The sequence below is a fragment of the Scomber japonicus genome, chromosome 13 (genome assembly GCF_027409825.1).
Source record: "Scomber japonicus isolate fScoJap1 chromosome 13, fScoJap1.pri, whole genome shotgun sequence".
Classification (NCBI taxonomy): Eukaryota; Metazoa; Chordata; class Actinopteri; order Scombriformes; family Scombridae; genus Scomber; species Scomber japonicus.
Window position 1 is genome coordinate 14,675,557 of NC_070590.1, and position 19,962 is coordinate 14,695,518.

General features: G+C 40.5%; 3 protein-coding genes across 3 annotated transcripts; 2 read left to right on the plus strand and 1 right to left on the minus strand.

The window, feature by feature from the left end:
* Positions 1-302: 302 nt before the first annotated feature.
* On the minus strand, positions 303-5,485 carry LOC128370885 (F-box only protein 40-like). The gene is made up of 6 exons (XM_053331070.1): positions 5,468-5,485; positions 3,681-4,883; positions 2,828-3,114; positions 2,203-2,334; positions 1,043-1,376; positions 303-588 (listed from the first exon to the last, which is right to left on the minus strand). The coding sequence occupies exons 1-6, from the start codon at positions 5,483-5,485 to the stop codon at positions 370-372; spliced, it is 2,193 nt and encodes a 730-aa protein (XP_053187045.1). The 3' UTR covers positions 303-369.
* A 436-nt stretch (positions 5,486-5,921) lies between these two features.
* Positions 5,922-11,147, plus strand: LOC128371087 (F-box only protein 40-like). Its single transcript, XM_053331286.1, has 10 exons — positions 5,922-5,942; positions 6,632-6,668; positions 6,826-7,393; positions 7,544-7,753; positions 7,814-8,079; positions 8,730-8,921; positions 9,465-9,706; positions 9,904-10,035; positions 10,346-10,673; positions 10,792-11,147. The coding sequence occupies exons 2-10, from the start codon at positions 6,666-6,668 to the stop codon at positions 11,002-11,004; spliced, it is 2,154 nt and encodes a 717-aa protein (XP_053187261.1). The 5' UTR covers positions 5,922-5,942; positions 6,632-6,665; the 3' UTR covers positions 11,005-11,147.
* A 3,183-nt stretch (positions 11,148-14,330) lies between these two features.
* On the plus strand, positions 14,331-17,502 carry LOC128371090 (coiled-coil domain-containing protein 92-like). Its single transcript, XM_053331289.1, has 3 exons — positions 14,331-14,460; positions 14,584-14,631; positions 16,781-17,502. The coding sequence occupies exons 1-3, from the start codon at positions 14,331-14,333 to the stop codon at positions 17,500-17,502; spliced, it is 900 nt and encodes a 299-aa protein (XP_053187264.1).
* The last annotated feature ends 2,460 nt before the right edge of the window (positions 17,503-19,962 follow it).

Sequence of the window (19,962 nt, forward strand, 5' to 3'; positions counted from 1 at the left end):
ATATTACTATTATTACATGATATATGATTAACATTATTACCTCTGTGTGTGTGTGTGTGTGTGTGTGTGTGTGTGTGTGTGTGTGTGTGTGTGTGTGTGTGTGTGTGTGTCTTTGACTCTTTGTGTGATGTGCACTTTGAATAAACTGAAGTTAAAATATGAATAAGCTGTTCATCAAAGGGACATTATTATGTACAACTGCTCAATTATTTACACATTTGTGTCATTTAAAAAACATTCACACATAACCACATTCCCAGTAGTGACACTGAATACAAAGAAAGAGAGACAGAGGGGCAACAAAGCCTAACACGCATAGAAGGCATAACTGTTTTATAGTAACAGATTAGGGCAGGTCAGTATTGCACACTACATCATGATCCTCCTCTGCTGAAACAAGGAAACCAGAGTGGGACCTTTGCAGGTTGGGTTGGTTTTGACTTCCTCTTTAAAATGCGGCAGGTGAATACGCTCTGTTCTGGATTCTCTCTTGTAGTAGGGACATGTCTTCAGGTGCTCTGACATAGAAGGCACATCTTTGAAGCACCAAGTGTCCACAGGAGAAAACAAAGTGCTGAACTGCCAGACCTGAAGTCACAGAGAGAGAGAAAGACATGACTGAATACTGTTCACACTAAAAATCACTAAACAATTGTACCCAATTTGAGGTGAAGTAGCAATACAATTACACAATACTGGGTTAATGATAGCCAGAAAGCCAGATGAGGGATTTTGACCCAGTTTTAGTGTTACTTTTTATTTGACTAAAGCTTGTATTATATTGTATTAGTGCTGGGTAAGTTTATTCATTCCTGATTCTGAGTCTTATCTTAAAGTGTATTGTATTATTACTTTAACTTTGACCTTCTGATATTAATTATCACTTTCTCTTTAATGTACATGACATACTTTAATGATGTGTGCTGAAAAAACTAAATCATTGCAGCTTCCAGATGTTGATGATGAAAACTCAAATACATTAATCTTACTTATTGTATACGACCCACTTTCCTCCTGACAGATACAGTGGTTCTTAGCTTACCCTCTCCTTCACCTTCCACTTGGTTCCTCCATGTGAGTAAGTCTTCTTCTCCCAGCGTAGGGTGACCATCCCTCTCTCCTGCAGCAGTGAGGAGCACACCTGCCTCATGAGCTGGGACACCAGAGCCAGCTGGGACAGGGAAAGACTGTCCAGGAAACTGGCCATGTGGCACAGCACCTCGTAGGGCAGCGAGCTCAGAGTGTCCTCCCCTCCAGCCCGACTTCGTCTCCTCCTCTCGGTGGTGGAGGGGTCCACTGAGCTCTTGAATGGCTGCGAGTCATTACCCACAGAAACCGTGGTGCTGGGATGCAGCCTAAAGCAGCCCAGGTCCTCGCTGAAAGTAAGTTGAAATTGTAGTCTTTAAAGTGGCATTACTGTAATTTCTCTGCAGGAGATTAATGGGCTTGTTAATCAAGATCAGGAAATCAATGATGAGGGTACTCTGTCTGGTGCTGCGACTTATTGGCTTTTAAATCGTAATGACAGGACCACGCTTTAACCATCAGAAAAATTGTTTCTGGACACTCCCTCACTTATTATCCCATGATCCCAAATAATCACATGACCACATGTAAGGTGATCAGAAATTGTTACTGACTTGCTGCAACATTTAGCAGCTGTAAAGCCAAATATTTCCTTCAGTGGTTGATGCAGAGCAAAAGAAGGAAAGGGAGATTCATCAGGTGTCCAGAAACACATCTCAAAATGTTTCTCCATATCTGCTGAGTCTTAAATACACAACTGTTTGCTAACATGTAGAATTTTCATGTGGTTATAACATCATTAATATATCAAAGTTTTTCATAAGTTTCAATGGCCAGTAGCCCCAGATCTTTGCAGGCTAACACGAGGCTGCTGGCCACAGAGGGGCGCCAAAGATTTTCAGATTTCTCAAATAGGGGCTTTAATGAGATATGAAAATGAATATCATCAGAGATTATTTCTGCCCTCTGATTATCTGTCAAATTTTCCTTTCTCACAGCTGAAGCCCCATTCATATACTCTTTCATGTTTTCCTATATCCCACCCGTATTATCTTGCTCTCTCATGAAATAGATCCAGTTAAAGGAGCAAGAACTGCAAGCAATTTGGTACACTGTGCATGAATCTATATGCATAAGCACCCAATAATTAAAGATGAGCTATGAGTTTTATCTCACTTGTAGGTGACGGTGGCTTCATGTGTGGAGGGTCTGAATCTCCTCTGGCTGTAGGTGCAGCCCAGATAAGCCAGCGGGCATCTCTGCTCAAACCATCCATTCACACACATCTGGATGTCACTGTGGATGTTCCTGCATAACAGAGTATACGGATAAATCAGAAACTTTGCTTGTTTTTCCCAATCTAATCATTCACACATCAAGCTGATCATAACATATTGACCTGTGTGATGTAGTTTTAATTGGTAGCATTTTTTTTAAATCTACTTGCTATGCCAGATGGGTGGAGTTTAGTGCATTTGGACAATTCAGATGGTCAATAAAAAAATAAAAAAATAAAAAATAAAACCTGATGATAATAGAAACATATCACATTCTTTGTACTTTTCTTGATTCACAACTGTATATGTAATGTAATCTAAATGGCTTTGATTGTATTTTTATGGCTATCCTGATCTAGTATGATCTTAGAATGAAGATTATTTATACTAAATTAAATTAAATTTTGAAACTTTGCAGAAAGTATAATTTTGGGGACTTACTTTTAACCTATTTGTATAAAATCAATGTGTACAAAATGTCAAAGTTATACAGAATTGAATATAACTGAAAAAAGAAACCCCACTTATAATGTTTGCCATATTCACTGCGCTGGAAGGTTTGTCCACAGAGGAAGGCGAAGGTGGAGCTGGCCTTGTGGTGTCTGCTTGTGACGCTCTCCACCTGCAGCTGGAGGTGCAGCTCCAGGGGTTTTTGAGCAGTCAGGTCAGCCAGCGAAGTGTTTTTTGGGAAAGGAGCAGACTTGAAGTTGTAGGTCTGAGTGCCTTCATCTATTAACAGACCGTCTGAGCAGACGCTCTCTGCAATCAGGTGACCCCTCTGCTCCTTCTCCAGGGAGCACAGCAGAGAGGCCTGAGAAGCAAATCAAACGCATCATGTGATAATTACTGAGTTTGTGTTCAATGTTATTAGTGATTGTTCACAGTGAACTTGGAGTCATGAAGATATTAAACAACCAAGATGATACTGAGACCACCTGAGCAAGTAATTTAGCCTTTTTTCTTAACACAAATGAAAATATAGTTGTTTTATTTGAATAATTATATTATCATTGATGGTTTAAACCTTTTTTGTAAAATATGTAAATTGTAAAAAATTCTCATCACAATTCCTAGATCTATTGATTGTTTTGTTTGAACAAAATGTGAACTACAAAATATTTGCATGTTTAAGTCTCTCAGGTGTGAAGATTTGCTGCATATCTCTGTTTTATGGTATTGTAAACAGAATATTGGCTTAAGTAATACATTTATTTTGAATATATTATCTTTCTTGTTTCATTGATTAATCGATTGATCATTTCTGCACATTTGAAACAAGAAAACCCAGATCCGTAAATAAGTTGATAAAAAATCAAAAAAAAAAAAAAAGGTTTTAATCAAAAAAGCTTTAATGGCGGATGAATTTCTTCCTCTCACCTGAACTTCCTGCCAAACTGGCATCTTGTCGAGCCCCACCCCCAGGTCGCTGGTGTCCACAGCCTGGTGCTTTCTCTTGTAGAAACCAGGGTTGCGGATGCGGACCTGCCTGGAGGTGTAGCTGTTTGGGATTTTAAAAGTACGCACAGTGATGATCTTCATCGGCTCCACATGGCCGTACACAAATTTTTTTTTCTTCCTCTTCAGATTGCTGGCGAGACTGGTGGCGGCTGATGCGCTGCTCACATGTTTGCAGGTGTTTGATGCTTTGGCACCTGCACAGCTATCTGCTGTCTCAATATCTTCTTCCGTCACAGTGTCCAGGCCCCTCCCTTCAGCCTGTCCCTGGCCTCTGCCTTCCACAGCTGGCCCTGTGGCCTCCCTGCAGCCACCCTTCTCCATACTGAACATCCTCTCCCAGGCGTTATAGTTTTCTAATAGCTCATCATCCACCTGAGTGTGCCAGGCAAGAGTTTCTCTCTCCTCCCGGGTTAGCTCTCGCTCATATTCAACCTCAAAGTCATTCCCATTCCCATTCTCATCCTCATCCTTATCCTCATCCTTTTTTCCATAAGGACTATAAGTGCCTAATGGTCCCCAGGTAGCAATACTAGCTTCCCTTGCAGCAACCCTCTCTGCTTCCTCCTTCTCCAAGGCAGCCTTTCTCTGCTTCTCCCTTTCATTCCTCCTCTCCTTCTCCTTCCTCTTTTCCTCCTCCACTTCCTCCTTCCGAGTCTGGATCAACTCAGGAAAGATTTTCTTCATCTTGATGGCGTGAAATAGATGGTCCTGGTCTTTCAGGGCCATGGCTAGGTCCAGACATCCCCCCTGCTCTCTTTCCCTAAGCAGGTTTTCATGCAGCTCTGTGTTTGGACAAGAATGGGCATCATCAGCTGGCCATCGGTTCCACTCCATGGAGCAACAAACCACGCTGGCTGGACACACCTGGAGGTGAGCTGCTTGTGAGGAGCGGGTCAGGTGGACAGGGCAGCCATACTCAGCGTTAAGGCAGGGCACCCTGACATTGGGGCAGAGCAGCAGGTGATCCTCCTCTTTGCACAGGTGGAAGACAGCTCCACAGAACAGGCGGCAGGGGATGACTGCACAAGATACAGAGATCTCCACAGGAGCCCTGCAGCGCCGACTGTAGCAGGAGTCACAGTGGACATGCTGTCGCACCCTGGCGGCTCGAGAACGATGACTCTGATTGGGTCAAAGAAGGAGAAAATGGAAAATAAAGGAAAGGGCTTCAAAAGTTTCAGTGTCAAGAAAAGTTACTTAATCAGCACATTTTTAGATTTTGAACTTCAGATTTTGTGATTTTGTGAGTACACATTACACATTAATACACATTTAGTACTTTAGTATTCATTTGTAGTATATTGTTTACAGTATATGGTTAATTTGATGTTACAGTTGCACAATACAATTATACCATCCTTCAGATCCTCTGAATCCAGTTTTGGTTTTCCAGCTGTAAAATCAGTCTGTCCTGTAAAAGAAAGGATCTATAAATCTCAAAGTCACACAGACCAACCATTTTAAGAAACACATCTACAGTCTTAACCAAAAACACTGCATTTAAATACAGAGTGGCAATATACCAACAGCAGAGTCTTGTGGCAATAGAGTCAACAGAAACAATGAATTACAGACTGTAGCCTACCGCTGTATGAGCTTGAAAGGAGAGAAACAGGTTCCTTGTGCTGTGTCTTGTGATTTAAAGACCAAGTGTCTGTGCTATGTGTGTGATATAAATAGAGCTAAGTACTGGCATGACATGTTACACAGGGGGTCAGAAACATGGTTTAAGTTACCAGCCTTCTCAGTCATTTAGAGACAGGAAATCACTCTCATTTTCCTCACTCAGTCAGATTGTGGAGTCGCTGACAATTGATTTCAACCTGCAGGGAGCAAAATGAGTCTTATCTAATGTCCAAACAGTGTCATCTAGTGGAGAGATCACTGTTAGTATATATTTTGTTGCGGTTATTTCAACAGAAGATTACTCTGAGGATTTATTCTGTACTAAAAACAGTTTGTCATGTAGTCAGATGCATGACAAAGAGATAAAAAAGTACTTAATAAAGTTTGGTTGCTGTTGCTTGAATTCGCTGCTGCAAACTGAGGGGGGAGTTATTTCTCCTGCTGAACCTGCTTGGTGCTGCTTGGCTAATTTTAACTTGCCTTCAAAAGTTCAGGGACTAACAGCAACGTTATAAGACAGAAGAGAAGAAACAACACGCTTGCTGTGGCACTTTGGTAAGACCCTGCTTTGATCCCACTGTGAATGTGTTAAAATTGTCTATTGAATTCAAACAGACACAAATAATTGAACTGGTGAGGTTGTTTTTAGTATTTCAGTTGATTTTTGTACTGGTCTGACTTGATTTAAGCCAACTGATAGTGCCACAGACACATAACTGATCGAGACTGCATTATAGCTCTATAGTTTATAATTTACTTTGAATATGAGTTCCTCAAAAAATGAATACATTTCTGTCTGATTGCTTTGGAGGCAAGTAAGAGTTATTCTGCAGTGCATGAAGGTTAAAGATGTTTACATCTGGAACGTGTCACATGTAACTTCATTTTGTGCGGTAGGTTTGTTGTGTGGTCACTGATTCTGAAGCTGTGAGGTCACAAGATTAATCTAAAGAGTCATGAAATTAACAGGAAAACTAAAAGGAAAACATGAATGCTGAAAAACATCTTCTAATCTTTTTCTTGTGAATTAAAGAATAATTTCACCAATTCCAGCCTCTGAAAGTCATTCAAATCAAGCACGGACAAAAATCCCTCTATAGTTGACCTAGTTGTAATCTGAAGATAGATGCACAATGGATCACAATTATTTTGTTTTTAGAAAAAAGGGTTGGGAATGTGGCTCACTATTTGTGGCTAACAGATTAAAGAATCAATGTTTACCTTATTCTGTATTTTTCTTGCAGGATTACAAAACTTCTGATACAAAGTCCTGTACATATGGTGAGTCACAAACTTTCCATTTTGGTGTTAAATCAAAGATGAATCATTATACAGTCTCAATGTGCCACATTGTATTTCTTACAAAAATCTCTATCTCTCTCCTCATTCATTCATTAATTTCAGTTGTTTCCTTTCTATTTCTTTCTCATCCAATCAGAGTCATCGTTCTCGAGCCCCCAAGGTGCGACAGCATCTCCACTGTGATTCCTGCTACAGCCGACGCTGCAGGGCTCGGGTGGAGGTCTCTGTGTGCTGTGTGGTCACCACTTGCCGCCTGCTCTGTGGAGCTGTCTACCACCTGTGCAAAGAGGAGGATCACCTGCTGCTCTGCCCCAATGTCAAGGTGCCCTGCCTCAATGCTGAATACGGCTGCCCGGTTCACCTGGCTCGCTCCTCACGGGCAGCTCACCTCCAGGTGTGTCCAGCCAGCGTAGTTTGTTGCTCCATGGAGTGGCTCCGCTGGCCGACTGATGAAACAAACCCACACAGCAACATGACCCTACAGGAGAATGTGCTGAAGGAAAATAAGGGACAGGAGGAGGCCCTGGATCTTGCAATGGCCCTGGTTGATCAGTCAGACCTCTACGCCCGTCTGAAAATGAAGCGCCTCTACCCAGAGTTGATGGACCCAAAAGAGGTGGAGGAGGAAACAAAGGAAGAGAAGAAAGAGGAGACAGCAATGGGAGGTTTTGTTAATGGTGTCCCAAACAAAGACGCCAATGAAGGTAAATCATCAGGGAAAATGTTGAGTAGAAATTTAGAAATGAAAACTTTCAAGTCTTTCAGTAGAGTGTCAATGTTTTAACACAAGAAACATAGCAAATAGTTTATGTAATTTTCATTATTTTTCTTCTCCTTTTTGGTAGGCTTTCAAGCTGGTTTCCAAACATCTGTTTCTGAAGAGAATAGTGAGTTTCTTGAGTCTCGGAGCAATGAGGTGTTCGGTGTAATGCGTTTCGACCAAGAGAAGTACAACCTGTTTGAGAAGATGTTCAACAAGGAGAAAGGTGGTTGTGTTGTCGCTGAGGCAAATCAAGAAAATCCCAAAGAGAGTACGACACCTTGTGAGAAGGGGAAGTCCCAGAGTGGGAGAGATTCAAAGGAGGATGAAAAGCAAGGCAATGTGGTGAAAAACACAAGTACAGACCACAGAGAAGAGAAAGATCAGGCTTCTACAGATAAAAACTGCTCTCAACCAGACACAAATAAGACCGGTCAGGCCCCATGGCAGGAGGGGGTGCTGGAGCGTCTCGGGCGGGAGCTCACACCACAGGAGTACAACATGTATGTGGTGCATCATGGGCGCATGCTGCTCACCTTTGGGCAAATGAAGGCTTGTACACCACGAGAGAAGGATTTTGTTTATGGCAGCCTGGAGCCTATCCCAGTTCAGACGTTGCGCTCTTTCAAGGTGATGATTTCACACCATATGTTTACTGTAAAATGGAACTTTTTCATCAACTTTTTAAGGTGTTAACGTGCCGGTCAGTCCATTAGTTGTACCGACAGAACCAACAATCAGATATACAGGCCTGCTTCACACAGTTCGAGTTCGAAGATGAGAATGGAGACAGGATTTGAATTTCTCTCCATAGTGCTTTTTTCCACTCTCAACAATTTTTTCATACTGTTGCACTTGCCCACCAATAAACAAGTGAACACTACTGCAGCTCAGAAGTGCTCCATCCTCTCACCAGCATTCAATTTTATGTGTCTGGCTGTGACTCTTAAATAATTAAAGTTTCTTATACAACATCAACATATTCAGTTATTTCTGTGTGCTGAAGTTCAGAGGGATTGTTGCCCAATGCAGCTTTCGAATTGAATAATGTGGGATACCTACAGCTCCAGTGGGTGTAGGATGATTGGACATTTGAGATTATTCTGATCACATGACATCACAGCTTGCATTGAACTATTGTTTTTTTGATCTGCATTTGTTAGATGAAGACCTGCAGCCACTGGAGTTTAGTGTCCTACATTACAGCAATTTACCTGTGATTACTGGACTGTCTTTGAGTCCAATGTAATCTAATGTATTCTCATCTTTTGTTTCTTAAGATCCCTGATGCCTATCACTACAGGCATCGCCGGGCTCGTATGTATGACGTACCTCAAGCAGGGCAGCAAGGACTCCATGAGACTCGCTGTGTGGACACGTCAGACCTTGGTGTCAAAGAAGAAGACTGGTTCAGTGATGAAGCAGCAGCCACCCTGGTGGAATGTGCAGAGAAAGAGATCATGGGTCACAAGGTCAGTCAAATATCTTAATGACAGTATAAACAGAAATATATAAATTACACTCATGACCATGTGAGGATGATGGAAGAGGCCAAATTTATGTGTGTATGAATACTTTGTAATAAACTGATATTTGATGAATAACTCAGAAGTACTCAGAATAAACAACTAATCTATGATGATGTGAGTGTGAATATCAAAAGAATTTAGCATAGCATTTCTTAACATTGTCGACTCACAATGGACGGTTAAAAAAAAAGAACCAGATATATCGTCTTTTTTAATCCTCTTCCTCATTAAAAACTGGCACTTACATTACCAAGAATGCAACTGAGAATATACTAGTAGTGGCTAATGTAGCCTCAAGCAATCAGCTTTCACACAGCTCCCATTACATTTAATGTGTCGTAAAAAATGTAAAAGTTTAAAACACAATGAAATGATCTTTAAAATGTTTAAAGTATGCATGATTTTTATAGTAAATGGGCAAAAAATGCATTAAAAAATCTTTAACTACAATTAATGAGGTAACATGGTCGACTGGTTTACATGCAGATCAGTGAGACAAAAGGGTTGGACGGGCTGTTTGTTGACTTGGGAACACAAACGCATTCATTCCGCTCAGCACCATTTAAAGGGAAGACGACCCTCAGAGACGTGATGGTGGACAGACCGCTGAAGCTTCATCTGCAGCTGCAGGCTGAGAGCGTGAACAGCAGACACCACAGAGCCAGCAGTGTTTTCACCTTCCTCTGCGGTCACACTTTCCACCGCAAGGAATTCGCCACACATTTCAGGTGTCTGTGAATATGACTAATGTGTGTTAATGTTTTACTGAGTTTGTAGTTTGAATTGTATTACTTTTTAAAACAGCATGTCTTAATATCACAAAAGTAATAATAACAAATCATTTGTTATTTTATACTGTATACTGTATCACTTAAGTATCTCAAAGGATTAATATTATTGTCATTATGTTGAAAATGTGATTCAGGAACGTCCACAGTGACATCCAGATGTGTCTGAGTGGATGGTTCGAGCAGAGATGCCCCCTGTCCTACCTGGGATGCACCTACAGCCAGAGAAGGTTCAGACCCTCCACACATAAAGCCACCGTCACCTACAAGTGAGCTCATCTCACATCTCGTACAATTAACATTCAGTTCACAGTATTTGCTATTTGCCTTTTAATAGTTTCAGTAAATATTCTGCCCGCAGACAACAATATCACCTTAACATCTAGGATTTACACAATAACAACCTTCCGTTTGAAACATAATTCATCAAATCCCAGAAAACACTGCAAAATCTTGCAGTGGATTAAATTCATTAATAAAGATTGAAATATTTTAAAATAAGGAGTAAATAACACTTTTAGTTGATGAACTCATGTTGCGCTTTGACCTGCTTAAGTAAATGTTTTTTCTTTCCCATAGTCAGCAGCTGAGGAGTTTCAACTTGCGTCCGACCCACATATTAGTTAATGATTTACAGCCATCCAAGACCTCACCTGACACCTCCACCACCGAGAGGAGGAGACAAAGTTGGGGAGTTGGAGAGGACGACACTCTGAGCTTGCTGCCCTACGAGGTGCTGTGCCACATGGCCAGTTTCCTGGACAGTATGTCCCTATCCCAGCTGGCTCTGGTGTCCCAGCTTATGAGGGAGGTTTGCTCCTCGCTGCTGCAGGAGAAAGGGATGGTCACCCTCCGCTGGGAGAAGAAGACTTACTCACATGGAGGATCCAAGTGGAGGGCCAAACCAGTGAGTGACATCTACTAAAAAATGCAATCCATCCATCATTTCAGTCTTGTTTAATCATGAATCCACTACTAGCTGTGATTTTTCCTCTTCTCTCCTCCCGACTCCTGTTTCTCTTTAGGTGTGGGAGTTCAGTCACCTCTTCTCTTCAGTGGATTCATGGCATATGGAGGATATCCCTCCTATATCTGCCCATCTAAAAGTCTGTCCTTATTATGAGACCAATACACTCAGCAAGCCTGTTCCCCTCCTAAGTATGACTGAGAAACACAGGAACAGCCAGGAGAGACTAAGTCTGATCCAACATTTCACAGAAAACACAAAGCAAAAATGAAAAAAAACTTTAATTCTACCTTGTATGTATACTTTAAAATTATTTATTTGTGTGCTATTTACACTGATGCCCAGATTACACTGTTCAATTATAGGGATGATGTATTATAACCAGTATTTCAAAAGACATTAAAACGACCTGAACTTGTGTTTTTGTTCATACTTTAACTAATATTCAAAAATATGAAATTAATGGCCTCTGTATTTATCCTTTATTAATTTGCAGCAAGATTTATGATTATGCTTTTGAGGCATATATAGTTGCCAGGCTAATACTATTCACCTGCATCTCTAAGTCATCTCTTAAAAAAAATAGCAGATAGATGAAAATGTTTGGATATATCCAGTCATGCTGTGTTTGTGTAGAGTAGTCATCCAGGTTGTTCTAGTGGTAAATAAACAATTAAAATTAAAGATTTTTAAGAGATGCTATTCTTATATGACTTAAATCATTTTGATATAATTTGAATTATTAAATAATAACTCTTAGCCTAAAATAATTGGTGAGTGAACTAAGATAAAATGAATACATATACAACAATGAATACAACATCATGGCCAGACTATACTGCATATACTGTACATACACCCATATACGGAGTGGATTAATGTGACTCCCATTTTAAAACAATATAAGTGAACATGCATCAAGCTGTTTACAACTTAAAGTGATGTTTTGGCTCACTTTGACCACTGGAGTCTGTGTTTTTTGGCCAGAAAACAAATATAACTGGCCACTGACTAACAATCCATAGATTATACAGTTAGAGGGAAGAAATATCCCCTTAACTTCATGGTTAATCAATATTCTTGTGCGTTCTGTAATTACTCCTATATTTGTTGAAGTCCAGTATTGGGTGTAAGTGTAACGCACAATTTAACATGTTACTGTAATCACATTATATTTATCTGTATCTGTATCTGCAGTAATGTAACACGTTACAGTTTATTCATTCAGTAATCACATTAATTGCTAAACAAACAAATATGTTTTTACTGGCGTTACATAAATTCTTCAATTATTATGTATATATCGGGCGGATAAAAAAATGCTTTTCATGCAAGCTTTCGTAACAATTGCCTGACCTCTGATGCTGACACAAAGCTAATAGAGAAACACTCATAGGCCCACAGTGATGCTCAAGTTGAGTGTATTCCGACCCCAACCAAGCAGCCAAAGCTTGTTTTCACAGAGGAATCTCCGTCTTTCAGAAACAAAGTTATCTAGACCGGTTCGGGCCGTTCTCATCTTCTGTTCATATGATATCGTACGAAAGGTTGTGCACTACTTTTCATTTGATATCATACGAATCTAAATACATGCAGTGACACAAGTGATCAGCCCTGAAATTTAATCTATTGATTAAAATCCAGTAATCCACGAATATTATATATTACTTTAAAATGATAAATTATATATTATTACTATATTATTAAACATTTAACCAGGAGATTTTGCCCTTTTGTGTCTTTATACAATTTTATTTATATCCTCAACATTTCTTAACACAAAAACAAGAAAGTGTCCTGGATAACTCAACAAAATGTTGGGTGAATGTTATGACCATCAGTTTCAATTATTTCACTTTTCGATTGTGAGAAATACGTTTTATTTCTGCTGCTTTGGACATTAGCGGGAGTGGCTACTTTAGCCTACCCATGATCCTCAGCGAATGTAACTGGTTGTGAGGAATAAAAAGAGAAATAAACGTTCATGTCTCAAATCTTCTGCTCATAGTTGCCTGGCCAGTCTTGTGCTGACTCCGAGGAGAAACAGGTTGTCTGTAGCTTATATTATTTTGACAACATAGTGTTATGATGGCCAAGACTCATATTATTTTATTTGTTGATATATTATTTTTACGTGACATCGCTGGCATTGCTAACGAGTAACACAAAAGTAATGTAACGAGTAATTGATTACTTTCCACAGGGAAGTAATTAAGTAAAGTAATCTCATACATTATATTCTTTGAGTAACGACCCCAACGCTGAGGATATATTCCATGTGACAATAGAAAAACATCTATCATTTATTTCATTGTGTCACAAATCTCACTCTTTTTACAGAAATATTATTCATCATTTCGAGTCTGTCCATCTTCTGTGAAGATTACCTGAATAAATTACTTTTATTGGCTTTTTACTCATGGGGCTTTCATTGCACTTACAGTAATGTAACTACTGTAGTTATCCTCAAATCTCAACCGCTGCCCGTCTCTGCCTGCAATGAAACACAGCAGAGGAGAGAATATAAGAAACTATCGCTACCATTACAGCAAAATGCAGTAGAGACTATGTTTATCTACATAGTCTACATTGTCTACTTGTTTAATTTCAGCAGTGTGAGAGATTTTACTGTGTTTTGCTGTCATATAGTCCCACCATAACTGGTTCAGCCACAGCGGGGTACTGGGGGCTATGTATTAATTAAATGTATAAAAAATGTGCAATATCGAGATATGTATCATTGTCTAGATGTGAAATGACCCATATTTTGGTCATAAAGCACAGCCCTAGCTGGTATTCTATATGACTGTGAAGCCCCTCCTCCTGCTGCTGTTCTGTGGCACTAATCACCCTCCATACCGGGCTGCTTTGTTGTGAATACAGCGGTGCCACCGTACTCTGCACGTACCACCAGAAGGTTATGAGGAGGTTATCTCGATTCTGACTGCAGCAGGATTCGTCCACAGCGAGAAAAACGTCTGCCAGCGCTGCAACAGAGAAAGTGCTCACCTGAGAGCATCGGAGAGCTAGAAACGTGTCGTTTTGCAGACTGGACGCTGTGCACGCGTCTTTTGTATGCTCCATTTCTGCTGCATCAAGGACAGAGATACCAGGGCGATACCAGGATCCATGAGAGACGTTTCGAATAGGATACCGCTTCAGTAGCACGGTAGGCCACGGTCAAGCTGGTGGTTGCTGTTACAGGTAGACACTCAGCACTACGATGCAGAAATCTGCTGAAAGAATTAATGAATGACATGAAACAAGAGAGTAGGCGTTCTGCAAATAAGCGTACAAGTGGATTACCTAACAAACCTCTTGATTGTTGCAGAAGAAAGTAGTGCATGGTGTAGGCTATTAATGGTGTGATCATCGTAAAAGAATATATTACTAACCCTAACCCTAACCCTATAAGCAAATCTAACATGCACCATGACTGCATTTTGATAAGTATTAATGATTTAATTGGTTTGGCATAGAAATGACTTAATATCTAACTACAGTTTAAGTCAGGCCTGAAACTCGGACACTGATATATTGTAAACAGCTGTGTTCCATCTACCAATGTCTTTGTGCAGGTTGTGAGGGGATTCAGCCATGGATGCAGGGAGGCTGGAGCAGCAGGTGGCCAGTGTGGAGAGAGGCATCACCTTCCTGAAGCAGGAGCACCTGGCCCTGCTGACTGGTTTGCAGCTGGAGATAACACACCTGAAAAGGCGTTGTCATGGTCAGTCTACATGTGAACCTGCAGCTCTCCATCTCTTAATCATTTATCTCTTAATCACTTGACTGTCTGTTATACTATCTTATCCTTTCATGTCCGCCATGCTTCTACTCCTCTTCTCTGCAGAGCTTAGCTGTGAGCTGGACTCCAGGTTTCCTTACAGAACCACAGCAGGTGAGACGATACAACTCTTTGCTGACATGCTGGAAAGTTATTTGTAAGAGATGCTGAAGAGGTCCTTAAAATGGCACCTACCTCTTCTCTTTCATAAATAGAATCAGAATCAATATATTCAAATATTTTTCATTTCAGAAGTTTAACTGTTGGACGCAAGATGTCTTTTACCTAACTGTAAAGTCCATTCTCAGTGTGTGTGTACTGGAGGCGTCAAGTACATAGACAAGATCGACTCCAAACTAGTTGTGACATCACAAATCCTGCTCGTAGGCCCCTTAAAATCATACACATGCACATACATCGTTCTGCACAGTGATGCTCAAACATCAGAGTGAAGGAACAAGAAGAAACATTTTTAATTTTTAATCATTTTATCAATGTAAGATTCAATTTGAGCTTTTAACATTTATTGTATTTATTTAGTGTCCAATAAGCCAGATCTGTGCCAGTTCTGACTTAATGAAGTGATTGAGTACAGGGGTTGACTTAATCAATCTAAATTAAATAAAGTCTCTTTGTATATATGTCATCATATAATTCACTGTTTCTGATATACTTTATATTAATTCAGTCCCAGTGGGCCACTCACTGCCACAGCCTCGCTAGCATTAAAGTTACCTACATAAAAGATTAAAATGAATGAGGTGAGATTAATTCTCCCCTGTCCAGTCAAAAATGTGTTTGGCTTTTAGTTCTTCAATTGGATGTTTGAGCTTCACTGTGCAGAAAGATGTATGTGCAGCGTTAGACACCAGAAGACTGTTTCCACATTATTTTGATTGTAAGGGACTTTAAGGGACTGTATGGGAGTTTATGGGCATGATTTGTGTCATCACAAATTTTGGAGCCAATCGGGTCCTGAATAAGAAACTCGCTCAAGTGTGACATGGAAATTTGAAGCCATCAGTGCAAAGACACTGAAAATGAACTTTACAGTGAAGTGGGAGACATCTTATGTCCACCACTTGAAGTTAATGAAAAAATACTTGCATATCCAAAGATTATGGATATTTCAATAAGGGAGAAGATGTAATTTTAAGGATTTTAAGGAGATAATTTGACTTTTTATGGGGGGAGAAACCCCATATCAGTCATATAATGTTAGTCTGATGATGTGTTGAGTGACAAAAACCTTTAAATTTGGGAAAAGAGACTCTGTAGTTATGTATAACAGGTCAAGACATGGTGACAGTGTCCTCTGTGTTTGCGGTATGATAGATTTGTTATTGAGTATCTTTACCTTCTTGTAGTGCATGAAAATGTAACAACACATGAAAAGCCAAAAAATAATGCAACTGGAAGCAGTATGTAATCATGTAACATGGCACATTTCTTCGGTACTGCATATTCTTGTTCTGACTGGCTGTATTATTATATCCATGTCTGTCAGGTGCTTTAGTCCGGTGACTTACATTAAATCATTAAAATTTGAATCTGCAGAATTAGCTTTTAATCACATAATAGTTAATAGCTGTATTGTTTATTCATTCAGACAGTTTGCACTGAGTCATAAAGCAATTGCTTGAATGCAGAACCACACAGTGAACAGAGAAATGTAAGAAATGTAATATGAGAAGCACTGATACAGGACAGCATAGAAAAACAACCAAAAATAAACTACTAAGGCAGAATACAGTGACCTCCTTATCACCTGCAGTATTTTCTTATAGGCACAGGTAGGGCTGGGCAATTAATCGAAAAATAATCAAAACCGACATTTAGAAACTCTAATCGACTTAATCTTGCTCATGTCAATTAATCGTGGTGTTCACTGTTGCCATGACAGTAAAGGTTGCATATCTTTAAGGGATTTGAAAACTTGTCTCCAGTGTCCATTTTAACCCATTTAAACCATGATCTTCAAGTAAACTAGACATTAACCACAGCATCACACCTTAAAACATCATTATTTTCACTCCCTAAAGATACTCATGTGTGAGGGCAGCAGTGTAAAATACAAAACAAAAGAAGTGGTGAAAATACATAATTGTTCATCACTTTATGCGCTTTATTAAAATCACGATTAATTTAACTTAATCATGATTTTGATTTTTGCCAAAATCACCCAGCCCTAGGCATAGGTATCCATAGAAACTATGTGTGTATGCATATACTCCAGTCTATACTGTGTTTGTGTGTGTCTCAGAGGAGGAAGCAGAGCTGGCAGCACGTTGTGAGGCTGCACAGCGTCTCCTAGAGGACCAGCAGTGCATGATGGTTGCTGTTCGTGGGGAGCTGCGCGCTGGCTGTGCACGAGCATCGGCACTTGGAAGGAGCCTCAGGGAAGAAGAGCGTCACTTCTTGGAGGAGCTGAAACGCCGCAGCCATAAGATCACACTGCTGAGTCGTGAGCTGCAGAGCCAAAATGTCACCACCTCGACCCTCTGCCACGAGCTCCACACTGCACGCTTGAAACTGTTCAAACAACGCCAGAGCACAGACTGCACTACAGAGGGGAAGGACGAAAACAGTGGAAAGGAGGAAGAAGGAGGAGAGGAAGAGGAGGAGGAAGATGAAGATGAGGACAATGAAGACGACGAAGGTGAAAACTCTGACTGGCTTCTGTCTCCACCTCCTCCTGCCTCTCCCAGCCAACCGGACGTGAGACTCAGGAGGCGTGTCAGCGTGAGGGAGGAGAGAGTCAGAGCTTGCATCCCACAGGAAAGAGTGACATCACCACAGAGGCCACACCCCATGCCTGACCCCGCCCTCTTCTTGGTGCCACTTAGGTACCGTCTCCTTCGCTGGAACCGGCCTGTCAGAACACAAGATGGAGAGGGGCCTATGGATGAGTGGGAGGATATAGAGGACAGCAGGGTGCACAGAAGGGTGGACATGGGAGCAGGAGAGGGAGAAACTGCTCTGTGATGGAGGCGGGGAGGGGAAGTTTGTCTTCCAGCAGTCAACATCTGATGCAGTTATTCTAGACAAAGGTTAAGAAGAGAGGGATGTAACCTTGTGATTGTCTGTAGATTTCAGGAAGTGAGTTTGATATTTAGACTTAGTTGCACAAGAGCGTGTGATGTTAACTTCAAAACTACACATAGATGCATTGATTGAATTCGTGACATTTGATGGTACAATATGTACTAACAAAATGTGAAGAAAGGAGACTGAAAAGGGGTGCTGTTTCATATGGATGCCTTTTGATTTGAACACTGTTGATCACAGCTTTTACCTGTAATTAGTAGCCTTGCCTCGGGATCTGTGAACACTGATACTGTACTGTTCAAAGTGGCAACCTGCTTATTTCACTGCACCAGCTGTATTCCAGGTCAGAAAGTCACTATAGCAGGCTTAGGGACATTTTGTATGATTTGCACTTTATTAAATTCATGCAATGTGCCTAGTAATGGCAAAACAGTGTTTCTGGTGTCATGTCTGTTTTCAATGTCTAAAATATGCATGGTAGAATTTTTTCACTACAGATGTTTTGACTTGTCATAACAAGAAAAGCACAGGTGTTATAAAACGATTAACAATGACAATGACATCAACTAAATGGAGTTTACACATCATTAATTTTATTATAAAATGTTTTATCAACTCTGAGACAACAGTGTGTTGTCTATAAGCTCTCATGTCTAATCTGAGCACTGGGTGGCAGTACAACCAAACCTTGACTGGGACTGGCATTGCTTAAGGTAAGAAAAATGTTTGGGGTTTTTTCAGCTTCCAGTTCAGATAGGGAGAAATTTGGAAGAATTCTTTTTTTGTCACTGTATGTCACTGTAGCAATGATTGTCATATAGTAACAAACACTGGTGGGGTTCAGATGAGGTATGGTGGAAGGTTGTAATAACTCAGTCAGACTGTCCTTCACCTGCATCTCAGTATGGATTTATTTGCAACATGCCATAGTGCTACCTCCAAATAATGCAGACATCAGTGCAGGTAGAATGCAAAGACGAGCTGAAGCTGTAGTGCTTTAGCTGTGGTGAAAAACAGGCATGCAATGTATTTTAAAAAGAATGACAAGGAAAAAAAAACAAATATATTATAAATACCTCTTTTTTATAATTATATATTTTTAAACATATAAGAAAAAGACTAGATAGTAAACTACAGACACTTATAAACTACTAAATGCAGTTGTAGATGGAGATGTGGTTGTCATGGCATCGAACACACTTCTCTCTTAGCAAATGTCCCATTCTAGAACGTTCCCACAGTTGTCGTGGAGACTGTGCTCAGAATGTTAATGTATCTCTGCAGTGCTGCCATGGCAACCAGCGAGTTGCATTCCAGCTCATGCCTAAAACTGTGTAAAAAGAGCGGAGAGAGAGCACTGGAGGGGTTTACAGCACTACTGAGTTTGGGAAGCGATGTGCTCTGTCATTCCTGTTGTAGTTCTCACAGGAGGAACATTTTGAGGAGGTGCCAGGGTGCTATTTATACACCTCTTGCATGTGCTCACATTCAAGGTTGATAGAGAGTGCATGGACCGGTCTGAATACAGGAAGTTACATCATAAAACGGCAGAGAGGTTGCCCTCTTCTGGATTTGGATGGGTACTATGTTTGTGTGTGTGTGCATTTGTGTGTGAATAGAAGGCCGACAGGCTCCCTTACAGGTCCTCTCCACCCATGAAGGGCAGACACACACATGCACTGACACACAGCTTTTGTGATGTGGTTTGCAGCAAGAACAGGGGAGGCTCCTGCTGTAGAGGAAAGCCTGGGATACTCAGGATTCTGATTTCAGCAGGATGAAGAGCAGATGAGCCTGGAGAATATGACATCTCTGTCTATACACTGGCTGGTAGGGCCCAAAGACTGATTATATGAATGTGATATTGATATTGTTATATTGTTATATTGTTATATTGTTATATTCTTCTGTTGCTTGAGAAGTTTTCTGCTACACATTTGTGTTTTCATGAGCCTGAAGAAGGTGTTATTTTATATAAACTGGGACTAAGACATTAAACTTGTGTCTACTTTGGATATTCTTCAGTTGTGAACCACCATCACTTAATGGCATTTTTTACTTAAAATTGTACTTGTGTGACCTTCCATGTGTGTTCCAGGATTTCCACATATTCAGCATCGTTCCAGAGTTCATCTGATGGGATTAATCCCAGTCCTCTCCACTGTAAAGTGACACCACTGCAGGAACAATTCATAATCTTCCTGTCATGAGCTGTTGTCTAAGGCTCTTAGCTTACTCACATTCCACATGCCACACAAACAGACAGATACATGTGGCAGTGACAAAGATCTTCTCAGGTTATACTCAGCAGTTCAGTTCAAATTATCATGCATTTGAGAGTTAAAGACTAACTTTACTTTAGTACGTTTTTAAAGCCCTCTCTTCACCTGTAACCAC

Bases quoted from the DNA above. Each gene is read 5' to 3' on its own strand.
- LOC128371087 (XM_053331286.1), top strand. The intron at 8,080-8,729 runs GTGATGATTTCA...TTGTTTCTTAAG, and splicing joins AGACGTTGCGCTCTTTCAAG to ATCCCTGATGCCTATCACTA. The intron at 9,707-9,903 runs GTGTCTGTGAAT...AATGTGATTCAG, and splicing joins GAATTCGCCACACATTTCAG to GAACGTCCACAGTGACATCC.
- LOC128370885 (XM_053331070.1), bottom strand. The intron at 2,335-2,827 runs GTGGGGTTTCTT...TCTGTTATGCAG, and splicing joins GAATATGGCAAACATTATAA to GAACATCCACAGTGACATCC. The intron at 1,377-2,202 runs GTGAGATAAAAC...ACTTACTTTCAG, and splicing joins GAAGCCACCGTCACCTACAA to CGAGGACCTGGGCTGCTTTA.
- LOC128371090 (XM_053331289.1), top strand. From the start codon at position 14,331: ATGGATGCAGGGAGGCTGGAGCAGCAGGTGGCCAGTGTGGAGAGAGGC. The intron at 14,461-14,583 runs GTCAGTCTACAT...TCTTCTCTGCAG, and splicing joins CCTGAAAAGGCGTTGTCATG to AGCTTAGCTGTGAGCTGGAC. The intron at 14,632-16,780 runs GTGAGACGATAC...TGTGTGTCTCAG, and splicing joins TCCTTACAGAACCACAGCAG to AGGAGGAAGCAGAGCTGGCA.